Source organism: Notothenia rossii (assembly GCF_949606895.1).
Source record: "Notothenia rossii genome assembly, chromosome: 9".
Classification (NCBI taxonomy): Eukaryota; Metazoa; Chordata; class Actinopteri; order Perciformes; family Nototheniidae; genus Notothenia; species Notothenia rossii.
The window spans coordinates 50,760,247-50,777,692 of record NC_136907.1 but is presented as its reverse complement, the minus strand read 5'-3'; the positions used below and the strand labels follow the sequence as shown (position 1 = coordinate 50,777,692).

General features: G+C 41.8%; 2 protein-coding genes across 12 annotated transcripts in view; one reads left to right on the top strand and one right to left on the bottom strand.

Moving 5' to 3' along the window:
* The window catches only part of LOC307017842 (UAP56-interacting factor-like), a 55,074-nt gene extending 40,799 nt beyond the window's left edge, over window positions 1-14,275 (bottom strand). For 3 of the 11 annotated variants that reach the window (XR_013802280.1, XM_079647681.1, XM_079647686.1), the window contains exons 1-5: window positions 14,137-14,275; window positions 13,503-13,614; window positions 13,100-13,190; window positions 9,811-9,888; window positions 7,935-8,154 (exon numbers count right to left, since the gene is read on the bottom strand). Coding sequence is in view for 9 of the 11 variants with exons in the window: in XM_079647681.1 (XP_079503807.1) it covers window positions 7,935-8,154; window positions 9,811-9,888; window positions 13,100-13,190; window positions 13,503-13,614; window positions 14,137-14,167 (532 nt within the window). In the remaining 2 variants the exon portion in view is untranslated. Of the gene's footprint in view, window positions 1-6,920; window positions 7,739-7,934; window positions 8,155-9,810; window positions 9,889-13,099; window positions 13,191-13,502; window positions 13,615-14,136 lie in introns of those variants that run through there. The other 8 variants (XM_079647685.1, XM_079647687.1, XM_079647688.1 and 5 more) reach the window with 8 other exon arrangements.
* LOC307017839 (uncharacterized protein) lies at window positions 877-4,900 on the top strand. The gene is made up of 2 exons (XM_079647678.1): window positions 877-2,314; window positions 2,673-4,900. The coding sequence occupies exons 1-2, from the start codon at window positions 1,918-1,920 to the stop codon at window positions 4,748-4,750; spliced, it is 2,475 nt and encodes an 824-aa protein (XP_079503804.1). The 5' UTR covers window positions 877-1,917; the 3' UTR covers window positions 4,751-4,900.
* Window positions 14,276-17,446: the final 3,171 nt, after the last annotated feature.

The following is a 17,446-nucleotide window of genomic DNA, read 5'->3' as shown; positions in this document are numbered from 1 at the left end:
GCTGCCAACATACACGATTTTGGCGTAGCAGATACGATTTCCAGGCCCTAATTACGCCGCTACGCTTGACTTGAATATCCTACGCATTACCTAACAAATCGAAAAATGAATCGGTGAGCTGGCAGCCTCGTGCATGTGTTGACATCCAACCAGCACTAAAGCTCACATATAAGCCGTTTTATGATTCGTCCCTTGCGTTGGCAAAGAGCCAATAGGATCGGCTGTACTTCTTTTTTGTAATGCCCTCACTACTGTTACCAGGATGCTATGCTGTTTTGGCTCCCGCTGTTGATGAAGAATTCTATTCATGTAGACCAGTGCCGTGCGGTGAGGTTCGTAGCTGGCTTTCAGAGTCAGATAGGCCTATGTGAAAAATATGTGAAGTCAATAGAGTATATTAAAACATACCCGTACTTTTTGGACTATAAGCCGCGCCTTTTTTCCCATTTTTCGACGCTGCGGCTTATGTAACGGTGCGGCTAATCTATGGATTTTTACAGCTAACGGCCAACACCTTTAACTCTATGGGCTCTATGGCCGGTCCGCGGACCCCCACCTTTAAGCGGCGGGTTCCAGCAGGAAAAGCTGGAGGTCGGAAAAGAGTGAGACAGGTAGCGCGCAAAAGTAAAAGTGGAACCGAGAGTGGTACGAGAGACAGAACGAGAGCAAGACAGACAGACATTACGAGAGCGAGACAGTTTGTCCCCGTACCACTGGTTGAAAACCGCTGCTCTAGATCACTGCCGGTACGTGCGCTGGGAGCGCACCGTTTAATTTTGAAAGTTGAAAAGTTTGTGTGTCTGAAACACTATGTGATACAGTACAGTTTACACAGCACAGTACATGTTCTGTAGCTACTATTGCAATACATGCTAACACTTGAATACGTTATGCAAATATGCAACTTGTTTGTTGAAATGTTAATAAATGGGAGCTTCCTCAAACAGCCATCTCTTTCCCGACAATCCCCTCTGTGCACGAACCCTTACATATGGTAATTAAACATTAAAACACCTGCGGCAGATTCATCGGGGTAAATCATTATGGTTACATACTGTTACATATATATATCGGGGTAAAACCATCAAGCATCTTTGTAACAGAGCAGGGAGGCATTATACAGGAGGGGATATTTCCTCACTAGCATCTTTGTTACAGAGCAGGGAGGCATTATACAGGAGGTGCTAATTTCTCACTAGCTCCGCTAGCCTTTCTCTTAAATTCAACGGCGCGTGCCGTCTAACATAGACAATCACACTGTGACTGGTCGATCGAGTTATCTTCTGTCCCGTCGTATGAAACAAGCATTTTAGCTCAAGCAATGATCTCAGTAAATCGGGACGTGAAGTGATTAATGGAGTCTAGTGTCCAGGCTTTCGCACGCCCTCCTCATTGAGACAGAGATAGCCTACTGTTTGCCTCCCCTCTGCTTTTTCACCGCGGGTTTATGTCAGATCAGCAAGACTACAACACATAGGCCTACCTAAAATACATTACCTACTCAATGGATAGAAAGGACATAATACGAGTGTCTACAAACATTTCACAGACAATGAGAGAAAAAGGCATGCGTTTAATCCAGTTTGTGAGGGATTGCTCAATCTGACGTGAGGCGCCGCTCTTTGCTGCCTTACCCCGCTTGTCTCCTCTCTGTTTGAACCATAGACTGGTTTGAACAGGTCACGAGCAAATTCAGCTATTTTGGTTATAAAATTATTTAAGATAATTGGAATCATACAAAAATTACATTTATAGCACAGATAAGTAGAAAATATTAATATCTGTTTTATTTCATTATATAATTTAACATATGTGTTGTGTTTTTATTATCTTAATTTCTAATGGACCAATGATAATTCGTGAATACACTATGCCCGCGAAATCGCGGAGCGAGCTGTCAGTTGAAGTCTATCAAAAATGGATGGTGAACGTACTTGTCCTCCGCCGAAAAAGCGGCGAATTTCTGAACAGCGCTTCAAGCTAGAATATAACGCAGAATGGCCGACCATCACCCGGTCGAAGCTGGACGACTTCCACGCTTACTGTATGTTGTGTAAGGCAGATTTTAGCGTGAGGCATGGGGGCCGACACGACGTTGAAAAGCACACCAGGACTGCTAAACACACGTCATACAAGGCGGCAGTGGAAGCTACAAGGCCCATCGCGGGCTTCTTTACGGTTGACAGTGACACCAGTGTCATAAATGCCGAAGTGCTCGCTGTGGACTTTCTGGTGGAACACAACATCCCGATCGCGGTGGCCGACCACATCGGGCCACTGGTGAAAAAGATGTTTCCGGACTCGAAAATCGCTGGTAAGGCTCAAATGACAAATAGCCTCAATTCATCTCAAGCATTCATAGGCATAGATTTATATCTGTATACTGTCACAATACACTCTACAATCTGTACAGACTAGCCTATATAAAACAGTTACAGTACTGCCCTGGTTGATAATCTGATTTAAATCTTGCAAATTAATGATTGCTAATTTATACTGATACTGTATCATTCTGATAAACATTTTTCATTTTATGTAAAGGTGAAAAAAAAATAGCCTAGGCCAACTTACTCTACAGAGGATTAATATCATGATTGTAATTCTGCAATTCTGTGTAATCTAGAGTATAATCATGATAATACAATTCAATATTTTTGTGATTGCAATTGCAGGAAAGTATGGGTCTGGTCGCACAAAGAGCAGCGCCATTGTTGGAGCCCTTGCCAAGGAGGATGCGTCTGTGATCACGGAGGCAATGAGGACAGCTCCATACTCCCTAGCCACGGATGGGAGCACTGACTATGGAGACTGTAAGCTGTATCCTCTTGTTGTGAAGTACTTTGATCGAGGACTTGGGCGTGTTCTGACAGTACTGCTATCTTTGCCAGAGTGTCATGAGGCATCTACTGGGCAGAACATATTCAAACTCATTGACAATGAACTTGAGAAACGTAGCATATCCTGGGACAACTGCATGAGTTTTGGGGCAGATAATGCCATGGTGATGCAGGGACTCAAAGCTGGCACGGCAGGCTACATCAACAAAAAAAACAGTGCAGTATATGTGCTGGGATGCCCGTGCCATCTAATTCATCTAGCTGCAGAAAAAGCTGCTGCTCAGCTTCCAGTGTCCATTGAAGAGCTGCTGGTGGACATATACTTCTACCTAGACAAATCCAGCAAGAGGAAACAGGGACTGAAGAAATTTCAGGATCTGTGTGGAGTGGAAATGAGAAAGATTGTTAAACATGTAAGTACGAGGTGGCTCTCTTTAGATAAATGCATCGCCAGGTTGTTGCAGCAGTGGCCTGCATTGCTGCAATACTTTGAGTCAGAACAGTCTGGGCACAGCAGCAAGAACAAATCCACGCAGAGCAGCAGCAAGGACAAGACCACGCAGAGCAGCAGCAAGGACAAGACCACTCACAGTGTTAGCAAGGACAAGTCCACGCAGAGCAGCAGCAAGGACAAGTCCACCCACAGTGTTAGCAAGGACACATCAACCCACAGTAACGGCAGCAAGGACAATTCTCAGTTTGATTTGGCAGGCTATCTCTTTCGCCAACAAAACCTAGCCAAATTCAGTCAGGGAAAGAAAACACCAGCAGCTGCAACCACACAGCCCAAGACTGCAACGGCAAAGCCCAACACATCTAGCGCTGCACCCACTCGGCCCAAGACATCTAGCACTGCACCCACTCAGCCCAAGACATCTAGCACTGCACCCACTCAGCCCAAGACATCTAGCACTGCACCCACTCAGCCCAAGACATCTAGCACTGCACCCACTCAGCCCAAGACATCTAGCACTGCACCCACTCAGCCCAAGACAGGGGCACAACAGAGAGTGCAGAGGGCATGTCAACATCTGCAGGACCCAACATTCCATCTTTACTGCTACTTTCTGAGTGCGGTCCTGCCGATATTTGATGAGGCCAACACTCTGCTGCAGCTAGACAAACCCTGCATACAAGTACTACACAGGACTTTGACCACACAGCTGAAGAATCTCTTGAACCGATTTGTGAAGCCTCAGGTGATTAATGCAGCTGCTAAGGTTCACCAGGTACCATTTAGGGAACCAAGCAACCAGAAGAGCAATGAGACCTTGTTCATTGGGCAAAACACCAGAGACTTCATAGCAGATCACCCTGAGCTTGAGGAGCTGCAGCTGGCCCAGGTCTTCAGCGCTGTGCGGGCATTCTACATGAAGGCTGTTGAGTACATGGTGAAGAAGTTTCCCTATGATGACCCAGTGTTACGGAATGCTTCTGTGGCTGACATGTCTGCACGGGACAGCGCAGAGTTCAATTCTGTGAGGTACTTCACAGGCAGATTCCCCTGCTTGAAGATGAATGCTGAGGAGATGGACAAGCTTGAGGGTCAATTCATGACCTACCAAACCGATGCTCTGCCAGAAAGCATCACCAGCTGTGACAGACCAGACACACAGTGGCACCTGATGAGTCAGCTGAAGGATGGAAATGGCCATCTCAAGTACCCTTTACTCTGCAAGGTAATGCTGGCTATCCTCTGCATCTTCCATTCCAATGCAGACTGCGAACGCATCTTCAGTCTTGTCACAAAAAACAGAACGGAGTTCAGACCTAGTATGGGAATGGAGACCCTGAGTAACCTCATTACCCACAAACAATTCATGGTGGCAAAGGGGTCTGTCTGCTACAAGCAGGCGTACTCCAAGACAACTCTTGCCAAGGCCAAGTCAGCAACCTATGACCATCTAAAGTGAGAGGTTGATCAGATGGTCATGTCACAGCCAAAGGTTCCCTTGAGTTGAACTCTGTTCTAAAAAAGGCTGTGTACAGGTTTTTCATGTGTTATTGTTCAGTATTGTTTCATGATGAATTCTGTTCGGTTAATAAAAATATTTTTTTGTGTATGTTGGTGTTTAATTGTGTGCAACAGTACAGGGAAAAGGAGAAATTATACACAAAAAATTTACTTTGCAGAAAAACATGTCCTAATATGACCTAGATTGCATCTCAGAGCATGTAAAGTCTCTGGCTTCTGATAAGATAAGATAAGATAACTTTTATTAATCCTGTAAGGGAATTGCACATGTTATAGCAGCAGGGTGATAGGAAAAGGAATAGGGAACTATATATACATACAATTTACAGTAAAATAGAAACAGTTGAATACAAAAGATAAATAGAAATAAGTAAAGTAAAAATGAAATAAGGGGGCATTCTGGGGGCTTCGGCGGACCTCGGACCCCCCGCCGGAAAAAAAATTGCCTTCCTCCGCTCGGCATGCTACTACTTTCTATAACACAATGTTGGCAGCTCTGTAAGCTTATCTAGTTCTACATGTCTACCCTATACCCACTTTCCTGAACAGTTTTCATTGTGAGTTATAATTCACCATCTCAGGTTATCATTAGGGGGAAATGACAGCAGCAGTGTTCAATATATTGTACTTTCGGTATCTAAATGATACAATGTTGTTTACATTGCTCATGAGGACAGAGCACCTTATTTGCAGATTCTTGAAATTGTAATTTAATTTGTAATTGATTGTGGATTTTGTATCCAGTTTTCACTTTATGTATCTTTATACAATGTTTACTACTTTGCTTATGAGGACAGACAGCCTTATTTACAGATTCTTGAAATTCAATTGTAATTTCATTTGTAAATACCGTAATTTTCGGACTATAAGGCGCACCTGAATATAAGCCGCAGCAGCTAAATTGAATGATGTGTACATATATAAGCCGCACTGGACTATAAGCCGCAGGTGTTTTAATGTTTAATTACCATATGTAAGGGTTCGTGCAGAGGGGATTGTCGGGAAAGAGATGGCTGTTTGAGGAAGCTCCCATTTATCAACATTTCAACAAACAAGTTGCATATTTGCATAACGTATTCAAGTGTTAGCATTTAGTGCAATAGTAGCTACAGAACATGTACTGTGCTGTGTAAACTGTACTGTATCACATAGCGTTTCAGACACACAAACTTTTCAACTTTCAAACTTAAACGGTGCGCTCCCAGCTCACGTACCGGCAGTGATCTACAGCAGTGGTTTTCAACCAGTGGTACGGGGACAAACTGTCTCGCTCTCGTAATGTCTGTCTGTCTTGCTCTCGTTCTGTCTCTCGTAACACTCTCGGTTCCACTTTTACTTTTGCGCGCTACCTGTCTCACTCTTTTCCGGCCTCCAGCTTTTCCTGCTGGAGCCCGCCGCTTAAAGGTGGGGGGCGCGGAGCGGCCATAGAGCCCATAGAGTTAAAGCTGGTGGAATGTAACCTGTAAAATCCATAGATTTAGGAGGTCCCTTAGTGGCCGTTAGCTGTAACAATCCATAGATTAGCCGCACCGTTATATAAGCCGCAGCGTCGAAAAATGGGGGAAAAGGCGCGGCTTATAGTCCGAAAATTACGGTAGTTACATTCATGTGGATTTATCCAGTTTGCACATTTGTATGCATGCACCTATAGGTGCATTTGTTGTTGTTGAAGGCCTGGCTGTTACAGTCTTTATTTACACTATTTTGTTGTAGGCCTACTGGCCTAGATGTTTATGCAGTTTTAAAGCACCTTGGCTTTGTTCTGAATGCACTTTGTTGTAGTTATCCTACAGAGAAAACAAAATGCACTTGACTTGGAATTAATGTACTGTATGCATTCAAAAGTGCTGAATAAATGTTTTATGGACCCATAATAGTGATTATTATTTAAGTTAAGTTTTGCCATAATCATGTATTTTTTCATAATCAGGCAGCTGAACAACATTGGTAAAAAATGTATACATTATATATATATATATATATATATATATATATATATATTTCTATTAATCATTTTCGGCCTTTCGGCATTCGGCCAACTGTTTTCTATTTTCGGTATCGGTTTCGACCAAGAATTTCCCATTCGGTGCACCCCTAATATTGATCACCTTTTTCAAGCTGCGGAGGCCTCGTGAGCTTTTTGAAAACTCCATAAAACTGTGCCCTCTCACAAAAGGTCCCCCACCGGGTCTTAAGTTCCATTAAAAAGTGGGATTGCCTTGATTGAGGACCCGCCGTAGTTCATCCATTAGCTAAGACAACGAGATAGAAAATATATAGGAGAAACTTTCAAATCTACATTCCAAGGGTTAGTAATTTGACTCATAATTGAATTTCCAAAAAAAGATTCATATGTGTATAATGTGATTGAAATGGTCACTTAACAAAAATATTCCGGTGCACATAGAAATACGTATGTCTGATGCACACACTATTTTTAAATACTTATTGTGGACCAATACTACTAACAAAATAATGTTGTGTGTATCAGAAGCACATTTGTGAAATATGTTCTTTTTAAATAAGTGGAGGGTTTTTATATATCTATGCAGAATAAATATGTGTATTCAATCAGCATATTTGAGTCATTTCTTTATGAATAATGAGACAGATCTGATTTAATTGTCATACCATTTCTCATTTCAAATTTGGTCTAACGTTAACCGAATTAGGAAGCATAGTTGTACATAAAACGAAAACATTTGCTGACATGATCCAGTTCTCCAAAGCAAGGATAAGCTTTAAGAATCTTGGAAGGCCTGTCCTGCTCCTTGGTAACATCAGTCAATGAAGACCCTTCTCGCTTGGATTTCGAGGTCCATGAGCTGAGCAACATCCATCTTGTTTGGTCAGGCCTTGGTTTTATACATCGCCTGTAGAGTCTTATAGTGTCTCGCCTGGGTCTGTGGGCTCTCAGTTTCTGATGCTAGAAAACATAAACCCCACTATTTTCATTTCTGATGTTAAAGTTTAAATGAGAAATTAACACACAGCCAGTGACTGACACAGGGCAAACATAGATGAGTAATCTTGAATAAAAAAGGGTTCTAAAATAGCTTATTGATATTGTTAAATTTTCTTGAAGAGATTGAACTATCTACTATTTCAATTTCTGTACTTACCACATAACTGTTCAGCCTCCGGGGCGCTGCATCGAGATGGTGGTGATCTTTCCAAGATCAAGGTTGATGCGGTGGATTCATCAGTCTCATCAGTGGATGTCTCATGGCTGCTCTGAAAGCTTAAACTCCTAGGCCTCTTTCTTGAAGGAGTTGAACCTTGCTTCTTTTTGGGGGTTGTCACATTCTGGATCCTTTTCAAAAGCTGCTTTTTCACAGTTTTCTTACAAGACAAACACACAACAGGTTGTGTTATAACTCACATTAGACAAACTTCTATCAAACAAAATACACCACACAAGCAGTTGCACAGAGCTCTTATTGAACTGGATAAAACACATCACTCCCAGTTTGATAGGCAAATGATTGCAGTGCTTTGTCTGAACCAGCGGTTTTCAAAGTGTGAGGCGCGCCTCCCCTGGGGGGCGCCAGAGAGCTTCAGCGGAGGTGCAGCGTGAGACACAAAAGAAGGAGAAAAAGACGAGTAAAGTGACACTTGCCCGCTTGTGGCTGTCTGTGGAGACCGAGTTCCCCCACCTCGCCAAAAAGGCTGTAAAAGTGCTCATTCCCTTCACCTCCACCTAACTGTGTGAGTGCAGGTTTTCCGCATTGACTTTGATCAAAAGCAAGTACCGGTCAAGGCTGCAGCCAGAGGATGATCTGCGTTTATTCCTCTGTGCATCAAAGACGCAGACTCATTGTTCCCACTAAAGTAGGGGTGAGTGTAATAAGGAGGCAAAGTTGACGTTCAGTGTGTTACCGGGAGCATATAAGGATTTATCCACCATGTTGAAAATGTTAAAAAAAATATGTCTTGAGAACACGGCGTGCGGAAATATACGGGTCGTGCTGCAGCCAGATGTGCCTGTCCTCTGTAAGAAGGTGTCGGCGACTGACATGCAAGGAAGAACGGCTGTCCACAGGCTGTTCCAACTTTAACAACTTTATTAACTTCCAGGGTAGTGAATTGAACATGCAATTGTAATTGGGTGTGTGGTATATTTTCATGCACGGACACGCATGTTCCACAACACACAAACTGAACAACACTCAATTTTCCGATCGCTACCAGCGTCCTTGCGATTTTGTTATAATAGCAAGTGCAGGTTACTGATGCAATATGGTTGAGACCATTCGGGCTTATTCTAGAGGGGTGCAAGGAATAGTCCAAGTAGTGGGGGAGTTTTATACAATATGTTTAAAACATAAAAATAAAAAGGTTTTAAAAAGTTATTGTTTAATGTTTTAAGGAGATGACGCTACTCAGCCAATCAAATCGGTGCAGTCAGCACGATAGATTCAAACACACACAGAGACACGACAAGAGAAGAGAAACAGTCGGAGTAATTTCAAATGGCGGAAGGTAGACAGCGAAAACAGAGCATTTAATTACATTTTCTCTTACTGGACCTCTTTGAAATGCAATTGAATACCCCTGCATTATAGCAACAACAACAATAATAATAATAATAATAACAGCAATAATAATTGGGAGGGGGGGCGCGGCTGTTCTTATGTTCTCTGAGGGGAGGCTCACCTACCCACACTTTGAAAACCCCTGGTCTGAACCATGAGTTGAAAACTTGAATCAGTGTTTCCCCTAGGTTTACTGCCTTGGCAGGGTGCTGCTCGGGTACCCCAATTTTTTTTTCGGGGAACCCAGATTTTTTTTATCCTCTGGAGTAGAGAGAGGAGCTGTGGATTATTGTTATTGATATCATACAGTAACAAAGTATTTGTACATTAAAAAGTAATAAAGTACAGTGTTACACTGTACTTTATTACTTTAATTCAAACTGTATTCCCTTCTTATCATGTAGCCTACACTTCTTCCTTTCATTGATACATTTAAATCACCTGACTACAGCATATAACATACCTGCTGCAACCCTGTGCTGCTGCTGCTTCTCTCTGCCTCATCCTCTATTGCTGGAGGCAGTTCCACCTCATCTGATCTCTGATATGAAAGCAATCGTGTTATGATCATATTGAGCTATTGGTGCGAGTCTAACATTAAACAAGCAGTCTGCTTGTCATACATTGCTGACGATACATTTTAAGTGGCAATTTTTTGAGTCACAGCCGCTAAATGCCGGTAGCATCAAGCTAGCAAATCCTGCATTAGCCTCCCATCAACAAGTGACAGAACATCCAATTATCCTGAGCTAATTTACTGAATAAACCAACTCACATCTCCTGTCTTTTTTTTCACCCAACTCATTAGACTATTCTTCTGCTGGTGTTTGATTGTTGTTTTCTGTCAAATTCAATACTGAAATTCAAAACCGCGGTACCTGCTCACCATCTGTGAGCTATTTTTAGAATGCGCACGCTACGTTCGTTGTCGCGTTCGCGCGCGTCCACCTGGGCAGGCTGTGTGTGTCCTTCTCCCGTGACGATAACGGCTTGCGGTTAAAAAATAATAATAAACGAATTTGAAACTGGGGACACACATAAACGGGCAGACAGCAGAGCTGTTGTTCTCCTCCTTTCCTCCGCTCTTGTCTCTGATTGTGAGTTTGTGCATTCGCGTGTGTGTGTGTGGGGGGGGGAGCGGAGCCCCGCCCTTCAGAAACAGAGCGAAGGGAGAATGTGAATACGCAAGGCTGTGGACACTGAAACATGCACATTGGATAAATAACATAGGCGTTTAGTTTATTTAATAAAAGAGCACATGTTCAATGTGAAAAGTGACCGTAGATAGATTACTTCAGTTGCAATTTGGTGCTATATATATGTATTTATTTTTAAATAAAAAAAAATAAAAATGTAAATAAAAAAAAACAACAAAAAAAACCACCTTGAATTTCAGGCAGGGCGCGGGGCTCCGTTGGCAGGGCGCAGCGCCCCGCCAAGACAATGGTAGGGGAAACACAGTGAATAGTGACATACCTACTAAGCTCTACTGGTTTGAGATCTGTCCCGAAGCATTGGGTAGTACTCAATTAGACGCTTCGCCATTACAGTGAGTTCACGGCTGCATTGATAGTTAAAGTCATCCCCAGCTGCTCTTTTAATGGAAATCATGCTTGTGACTGTATTCCTGATCAATCGACAGCAAAGATCTTTGGAAAGGACGTAGTCTCCTTCTTCTGCAGAACGCTGCTTTTCAGAAAAGCTGCTTTGTGATTAGGCCTGTCGCGATAATCGATAAATTGACTTATCGTACGATAAATAAAAATGGACTCGATAACTTTTCTGAGCTCGATAAATTGCGGTTTACATAAAGATGTGACCAGCATTTTAGCCTGGAGCGCTGTGGCTGCCAGGCGCGCTGTGAGGGGCGGGGCTGACACACAGCCAGGTCAGGACACTCTGCGTGCACATGCAGCAGCGTAGCAGCCAAATTAATAATATAGCGACAAGCGGGAGACAACGTGTGACTTACTCGCGGGGAATTTAAAGTGAAATGGAATTGGTTACAAAACCTAACTACACATCTTGATTCTCCGGTGTGGCAGTATTTTGGATTCAAACCAAATCAACGAGGCGAACCTATGGACTTCAAGGAGCCGGGCGAGGTGTCGCATTGGTTTAAAAAAGGTAGCGACAAAAGCAGGCAATACCACGCATTTTAAACCACCTAAAACACAACCACCCCATTCCGTTTTCCCAGCTGGGAGCAAACACGGCAGCTAGAGATGGAGAGCCCCCGCCCGACAATGCAAACATGTTGGTGTTCCTTGCTCGAAAACTTAGAAAAACAGATTTGGATATGGCCTGTTGAGGCATCTGGGTCTTTGACAGTGGACTGTACACTTGACTTTTGTTTTAAGGAGTTTTTTTTTGCTTGTGAGAGAATGTGTGCTCATATTTATTTATTTATATTTATTTATATATATATTAGGCTTGGGCGGTATGACGGTATTACGGTATACCAGGGTATTTTGAAATACCGTCGGTATGATTTTCAATGCCGTGACGTCACAGACTGTGCGCCAAATCACAGATGCGTTTCATTCTATTACACTGACACGGAGTTTTGATAGGGACGACATTGGTTGTAATGCACAGCACGCGCCAGCAGAGGGCAGGGGAGGGCAGTCCGTCTTTCCCGCTCTCAGAGCTCAGCACAGAGCTGAGCTGAGCAAGATGGCGGCAGCATTTGCCGGCCCCGAACTCGGACAACTAGTAAAAAAGGAAAAAAAGGCCTCTGCGCCTGTTTGGGACTATTTTGGGTTTACTCGTCGCCAGTGACTTCATCCAGCACAACGAGAGACAGAGGCACTTCTTTGGGAATGTTTAAGACGGGGTGAGTGAGTGTTGACATTTTTTAATCCTATGCAACTGGTTGATGGTTGTAGTGGAGGTCGGACGGTTTTAAAAACGAAAGCATTAACGTGCTAACGTTCAAGCGAGTAATCCAATGAATCAAATGGAAATAAGGTTTTTAACACATGCACGAAATAATATTGCCAAACTAGTTCGTGAATATAGCAAACTTTATTCAATAAGTCAAGTATTTACTCCCGGAAAATGTTTATGTATGATGATATATTGTTAACTTAGCTCACAATGGAAACAACGTCGGACATCTACAAACGCGTCCTGTATCCGATCTCAAAATGTGCCATTTGCGCAATGTGTCATGTATGCAGCCCTTGTTTTGCAATTACACGCATGTCGCGGCACTTTGCGAGCGTCTACCGGCTCGGGCTGCATTTTACACCGAACATATAATATACCGTTCGAAACATCTATTTGCCGCCGAACGCCACCTCGCTCAAGTCGACCCAAGTCATACCGTCATATACCGTATACCACGGTATGATGTCAGCAAGGTATGACGGTATGAAAAAATATATACCGCCCGAGCCTAATATATATATATATATATATATATATATGAGAGAGAGAGCTCTGTTTTCCAGCCTGACTCTATTTAATTTATTGTTTTGGTTGTGTGTGATTTAATTAATTTATTATAATTTAATTAATTTGTTTTATTTATTATATATAATTTATATATTTTAATATTATTTCAAATTTCATTTGCAATGTTGAATGTTCAATAAAAAGTTATGTTTGAAAGGATGTACTTGAATTATTATTATAATTATCATTATGTCTAAAATGGTCTTAAAAAGGTGCCGACAATATTATTGTTTATCGCAATAATTTCCAGAAAAATGTATCGTCCAACACAATAATTATCGTGACAGGCCTATTTGTGATTGCTCCAATTCTGCGTCTGTGTATAAGACATACAGTGAACTAGGAAGCTGTACGGTTCTGCTGGCACCATGTTGGGGTTGTTGGCTTTGAGAGGGGAAGGAGAGTGGAGAAAAGACAGGGCATGGAGAGGGGTTAGCAGGAGGGAAACAAGGAAGGTTGGGGGGTGGGAATAGGGCTGAAACCACAAGTCCCATGAGAGGTACTCGGTCTACACAGGTCTCTCTCCTGGCCCTGTATAAATAATGGTATTTACAATGAAAAGAGCACTACACTATGACAAAAAAAATAATCAACACAACCAAAAAACTCCACTTCTTCAAATAGCTGCATGATGACTAGGAAAGGCTTACTTGGTAACAGGTTTAAAGTCCCTCAAATATTAGAATCTGGAATTACCTCATTATCATCATGAGTGAGTCTCCAAATGGTTCTTCTTCTGAAGAAGTGCTCAGGCCCGGGAAGGAGATCACGCAAGTCCTCCTTAGATAGGCTGGGCAGCATGTCTCTGCTTATATTAGCAGCCGAAAACAGATTTAACCACAGTTAATAATAAGGTAAAAAGCAACTAATAACATATTTATCTAAATACATCAAATGAAAGAGTAATGTACATTTCTGGCTGGCTTCACAAGATTTTATTTAACATAAAAACATGTATTGCACTTACTTATGATTTAAATAAAAAAAATTGCTGTTACAATAGCCCGCACTATCATACAACGCATTGTGAAATGCTGTCTACAACAAAAAAGGGCGCCAAAGATGGCTATGCTAAATACTTTACTGTCAGTTGTGGAAGGCTCATTTGCTTCTTGACATTATTTCTGTCAATAATACGGTATAAATTAAAATGTTAACCACGATTTGTCATTTGTGCAGTTATTAACAGCTTACAGTAGATATTAGCTAAGTTAACACTAGATATGTAGCCAGCTAGCTAGCTTACTTTGCATGCTAACTTGTTGTCCAACCGATTCAAATAATGTAAAGCTTCTGGAGAGGTGCAGCATAAAATACACAATTACATTACCTTTTAATGCTGCAGTTGCTATAGACACCATGTCCGAATATGTGATATCTCTTCCATTTTCATGCGAGGCTTAGTTAAATGTAAAATCACAGAGGTTCAGTCTTCTGCCTGATGGAAAGCTAGCCAGCAACCCTGAAACTAGGTGCAGTGGTGCACCTGACCTAACACACGCCCTTAACGGACCCTTTTCGCGGTTCCCATTGGAAGGTACCATTTCTTAAAAGAAAGAGGGGTGACAGAGATATTGTATATGTTGCAAATATTAGGAATATTAATAACTGATGCAGTCATAGGTAATATTTGAAACATCTGTTTCTAGATGCACATCATTCCATAAGTTATTCCCAGGCATTTTTATGACTTGTATATATATATAGGAACATGACTCCCGGTCTCCCCCATACACCTAGACTAGAGAATGTGATAAACCCACTTCATTAGTTATTTTCAAGGGCTAACACTCTCTCCATGACATGCGAGATTCCTAGGAGATTTGCGGAGATCCGAATGTCACGTTTTTAGTTTTGTATGTCTAGGTTTGGGTGTATTTTGCTGTTCGGTTCTCCCTGTCATGTTTTCCTCCTTGTGTATTGTCTGGTCTCTCTGTGTTTTTCCTCCCTGTCGTTAGTTTGTAATGTTAGGGACCCAAAATAGTGCCACTACAAAGTACTACCAATCGAATCCAAATTGCCTGAAACTTGCTCCTAACTGTTTTTTGGGTGGTCAATGTTGGCCTCAACACCCCCACCACCACACACAGACTACACCCCCCCCCCCCCCCCCCCCCCTACAGAGTACCCCCCTCCCTCCCCCATCAAGAAAGAAAAAAGAAAAACCAATGCAATTTCTCCATAAGATTTTGGAAAATAGCTCGAAATAAGGTCTGTGGTTGACACACATTTAAGAGAGGGATCACGTTTTGTTCAGCCGGATAATCTCCACATGTCAACCCTACTTTTATAATTTTTGAATCATAAATCTAGTCGCCAGAAGCAAAATGCTAACGTTATGCTATAAACTAACTATAAGCCAGTACAGCAGCAGGGTCGCACGACTTCAACGTCACGCCAACTTAAGATCGTTTCAACTGACTTGCACTGAAACTGCACTTTGAACACTTTAAATATATTAACATTTTAAACTGTATACCCCGGTTATCTAGGCCCTTTTTGTTTTGTTTCATGTATACCACGTTTATCTAGGCCCTTTTTGTTTTATGTATACATGTCATTGTCACACTGTGGGAAACGATATTTCGATATTTCTGGATGTATAACACATGTAGAATTTTTGACAGTAAAGCTGACTTTGACTTTCGTGCGCTTGCATATTTTAACAAAGCTTTTCATTTTAGCCACACTGAATTTAACTAGAAGTCATGGCTGTGTCAATTACCAGTCTCATATCGTTTTACAAAGATGACAAGAGTGTAGATAGGAGAGAACCACTACAAGTCAGGACACGTAAAACAGTGAAGCCTAGATGAATGTGTGCCTTCCGGTGTTGTCAGGGCTAGCATGAGGGAAAAGGTTTATAGTGTCGGTGAGTAGTGATAGCAAGAGTACCGTTAACCTACAGTTAATTTATTCACATACATTCCAATCAACAAATCCATTTTATGTGTCACATGAAATCTTTATTAGGCAAGGCAAGTTTATTTATATAGCACTTTTCAACACAAGGCAATTCAAAGTGCTTTACAAAAAATGAAAGACATTAAGAAAATGGCATTTAAAATCAGTCATTAAAAAGAAAAGCTCATCAAATAAACATTAAAAGAAAAAACACATGGATAAAAGTTACAGTGCAGTCTAAGATATGAATAGTTCAATTAAAAGCAGCGACAAAAAGAAAAGTCTTCAGCCTGGGTTTAAAAGTAGTAAGAGTTGCAGCGGACCTGCAGGTTTCTGGGAGTTTGTTCCAGATATTTGGAGCATAATAACTGAACGCTGCTTCTCCATGTTTAGTTCTGACTCTGGGAACAGAAAGCTGACCAGTCCCTGAAGACCTGAGAGATCTGGATGGTTTATAATTTAGCAGGAGGTCAGAAATGTATTTTGGGCCTAAACCATTCAGTGCTTTATAAACAGCAGCAGTATTTTGAAATCTATTCTTTGACACACAGGAAGCCAGTGTAAAGACTTCAGAACTGGAGCGATGTGATCCACTTTCTTAGTGTCAGTGAGGACTCGAGCAGCGGCGTTCTGAATCAGCTGCAGCTTTCTAATAGATTTTTTAGTGAGACCTTTGAAGACACCATTGCAGTAGTCAAGTCTACTGAAGATAAAAGCATGGACAAGTTTTTCCAAATCCTGCTGTGACATTAGTCTTTTAATCCTAGATATGTTCTTTAGGTGATAGTAGGCTGATTTAGTAACTGTTTTAATGTGACTGTTGAAACCAATAACTAATTTAACCCGCTCACAAGAGAACCCACCTCCGAAGATCGTGACTGGCTGAGGGACAGACTCGGGGGCAGGTTTTCAGGAATTTCTTGGCTTCTCTCCCCCGAGCCAGAAGAGGAACACTGCAGCTTGGAAACACTTACTGTTCCTGAAATTATCAAATCTGTTGGGCATCAGGGACCTGAGGCAATTGTGGCAAGCATGGCATTGTCTGAAGAGCAACAGAGGGCAATTCAGGTGGCTACCACTGGTCAGCGAACCAACCCAAACTGGCATTTGTTCAGGAAAGGAAGGTTGACTGCCAGCAACTTTGGTCTGGTAGGGTCTTCCGCTGTGCTGGAGGTAAAGTGTCCCTACAGAGCCAGGGAAATGACAATTAGTGAAGCATTGCAAATCAAGGGCTTCTGTGTCAGTAAGGAAGGAGAAACATTCAGCCTGCGTGAGGAACATCCTTACTGGCACCAAGTGCAAGGTCAGCTTCACCTCACTGCAAGGAAGAAGAACAAATAAAAAAATTGTGATTTTTTTTTAAATTTACATTTACTCGCCTTTGCAATGTTGTGGTTGTTAGAGTGTTAGGTTTCCTGTCAGCTCGTCTGTTGGGAAGATATAAAATATTAGTTTCATGGAAGTCACACCGTCACATATAAAAGCATTAAGACATACAGTACATAGGCTAAAACAAAACATCTAAAGATATAACCTTGCACTTCGATAAGTCTCAGGAACATTTTCACTATTTTGACATTGTTATAGATGAAAATTGAACTAAAGAAATAAATGGTAGATTAATCCATATTGAAAATAGGTGTCAGCTGCTACACTAATTATAATAGTTATATTTCTTAATTAATTAAGATAAGATATAACTGTATTGATCCCAATTTGGGAAATGTTTGTGTTGC

What these genes read in the sequence shown, in the direction of transcription:
- LOC307017839 (XM_079647678.1), top strand. Translation starts at nt 1,918, where the DNA reads ATGGATGGTGAACGTACTTGTCCTCCGCCGAAAAAGCGGCGAATTTCT. An exon ending in TCCGGACTCGAAAATCGCTG is followed by an intron (nt 2,315 to 2,672) that starts GTAAGGCTCAAA and finishes TTGCAATTGCAG; the next exon opens with GAAAGTATGGGTCTGGTCGC.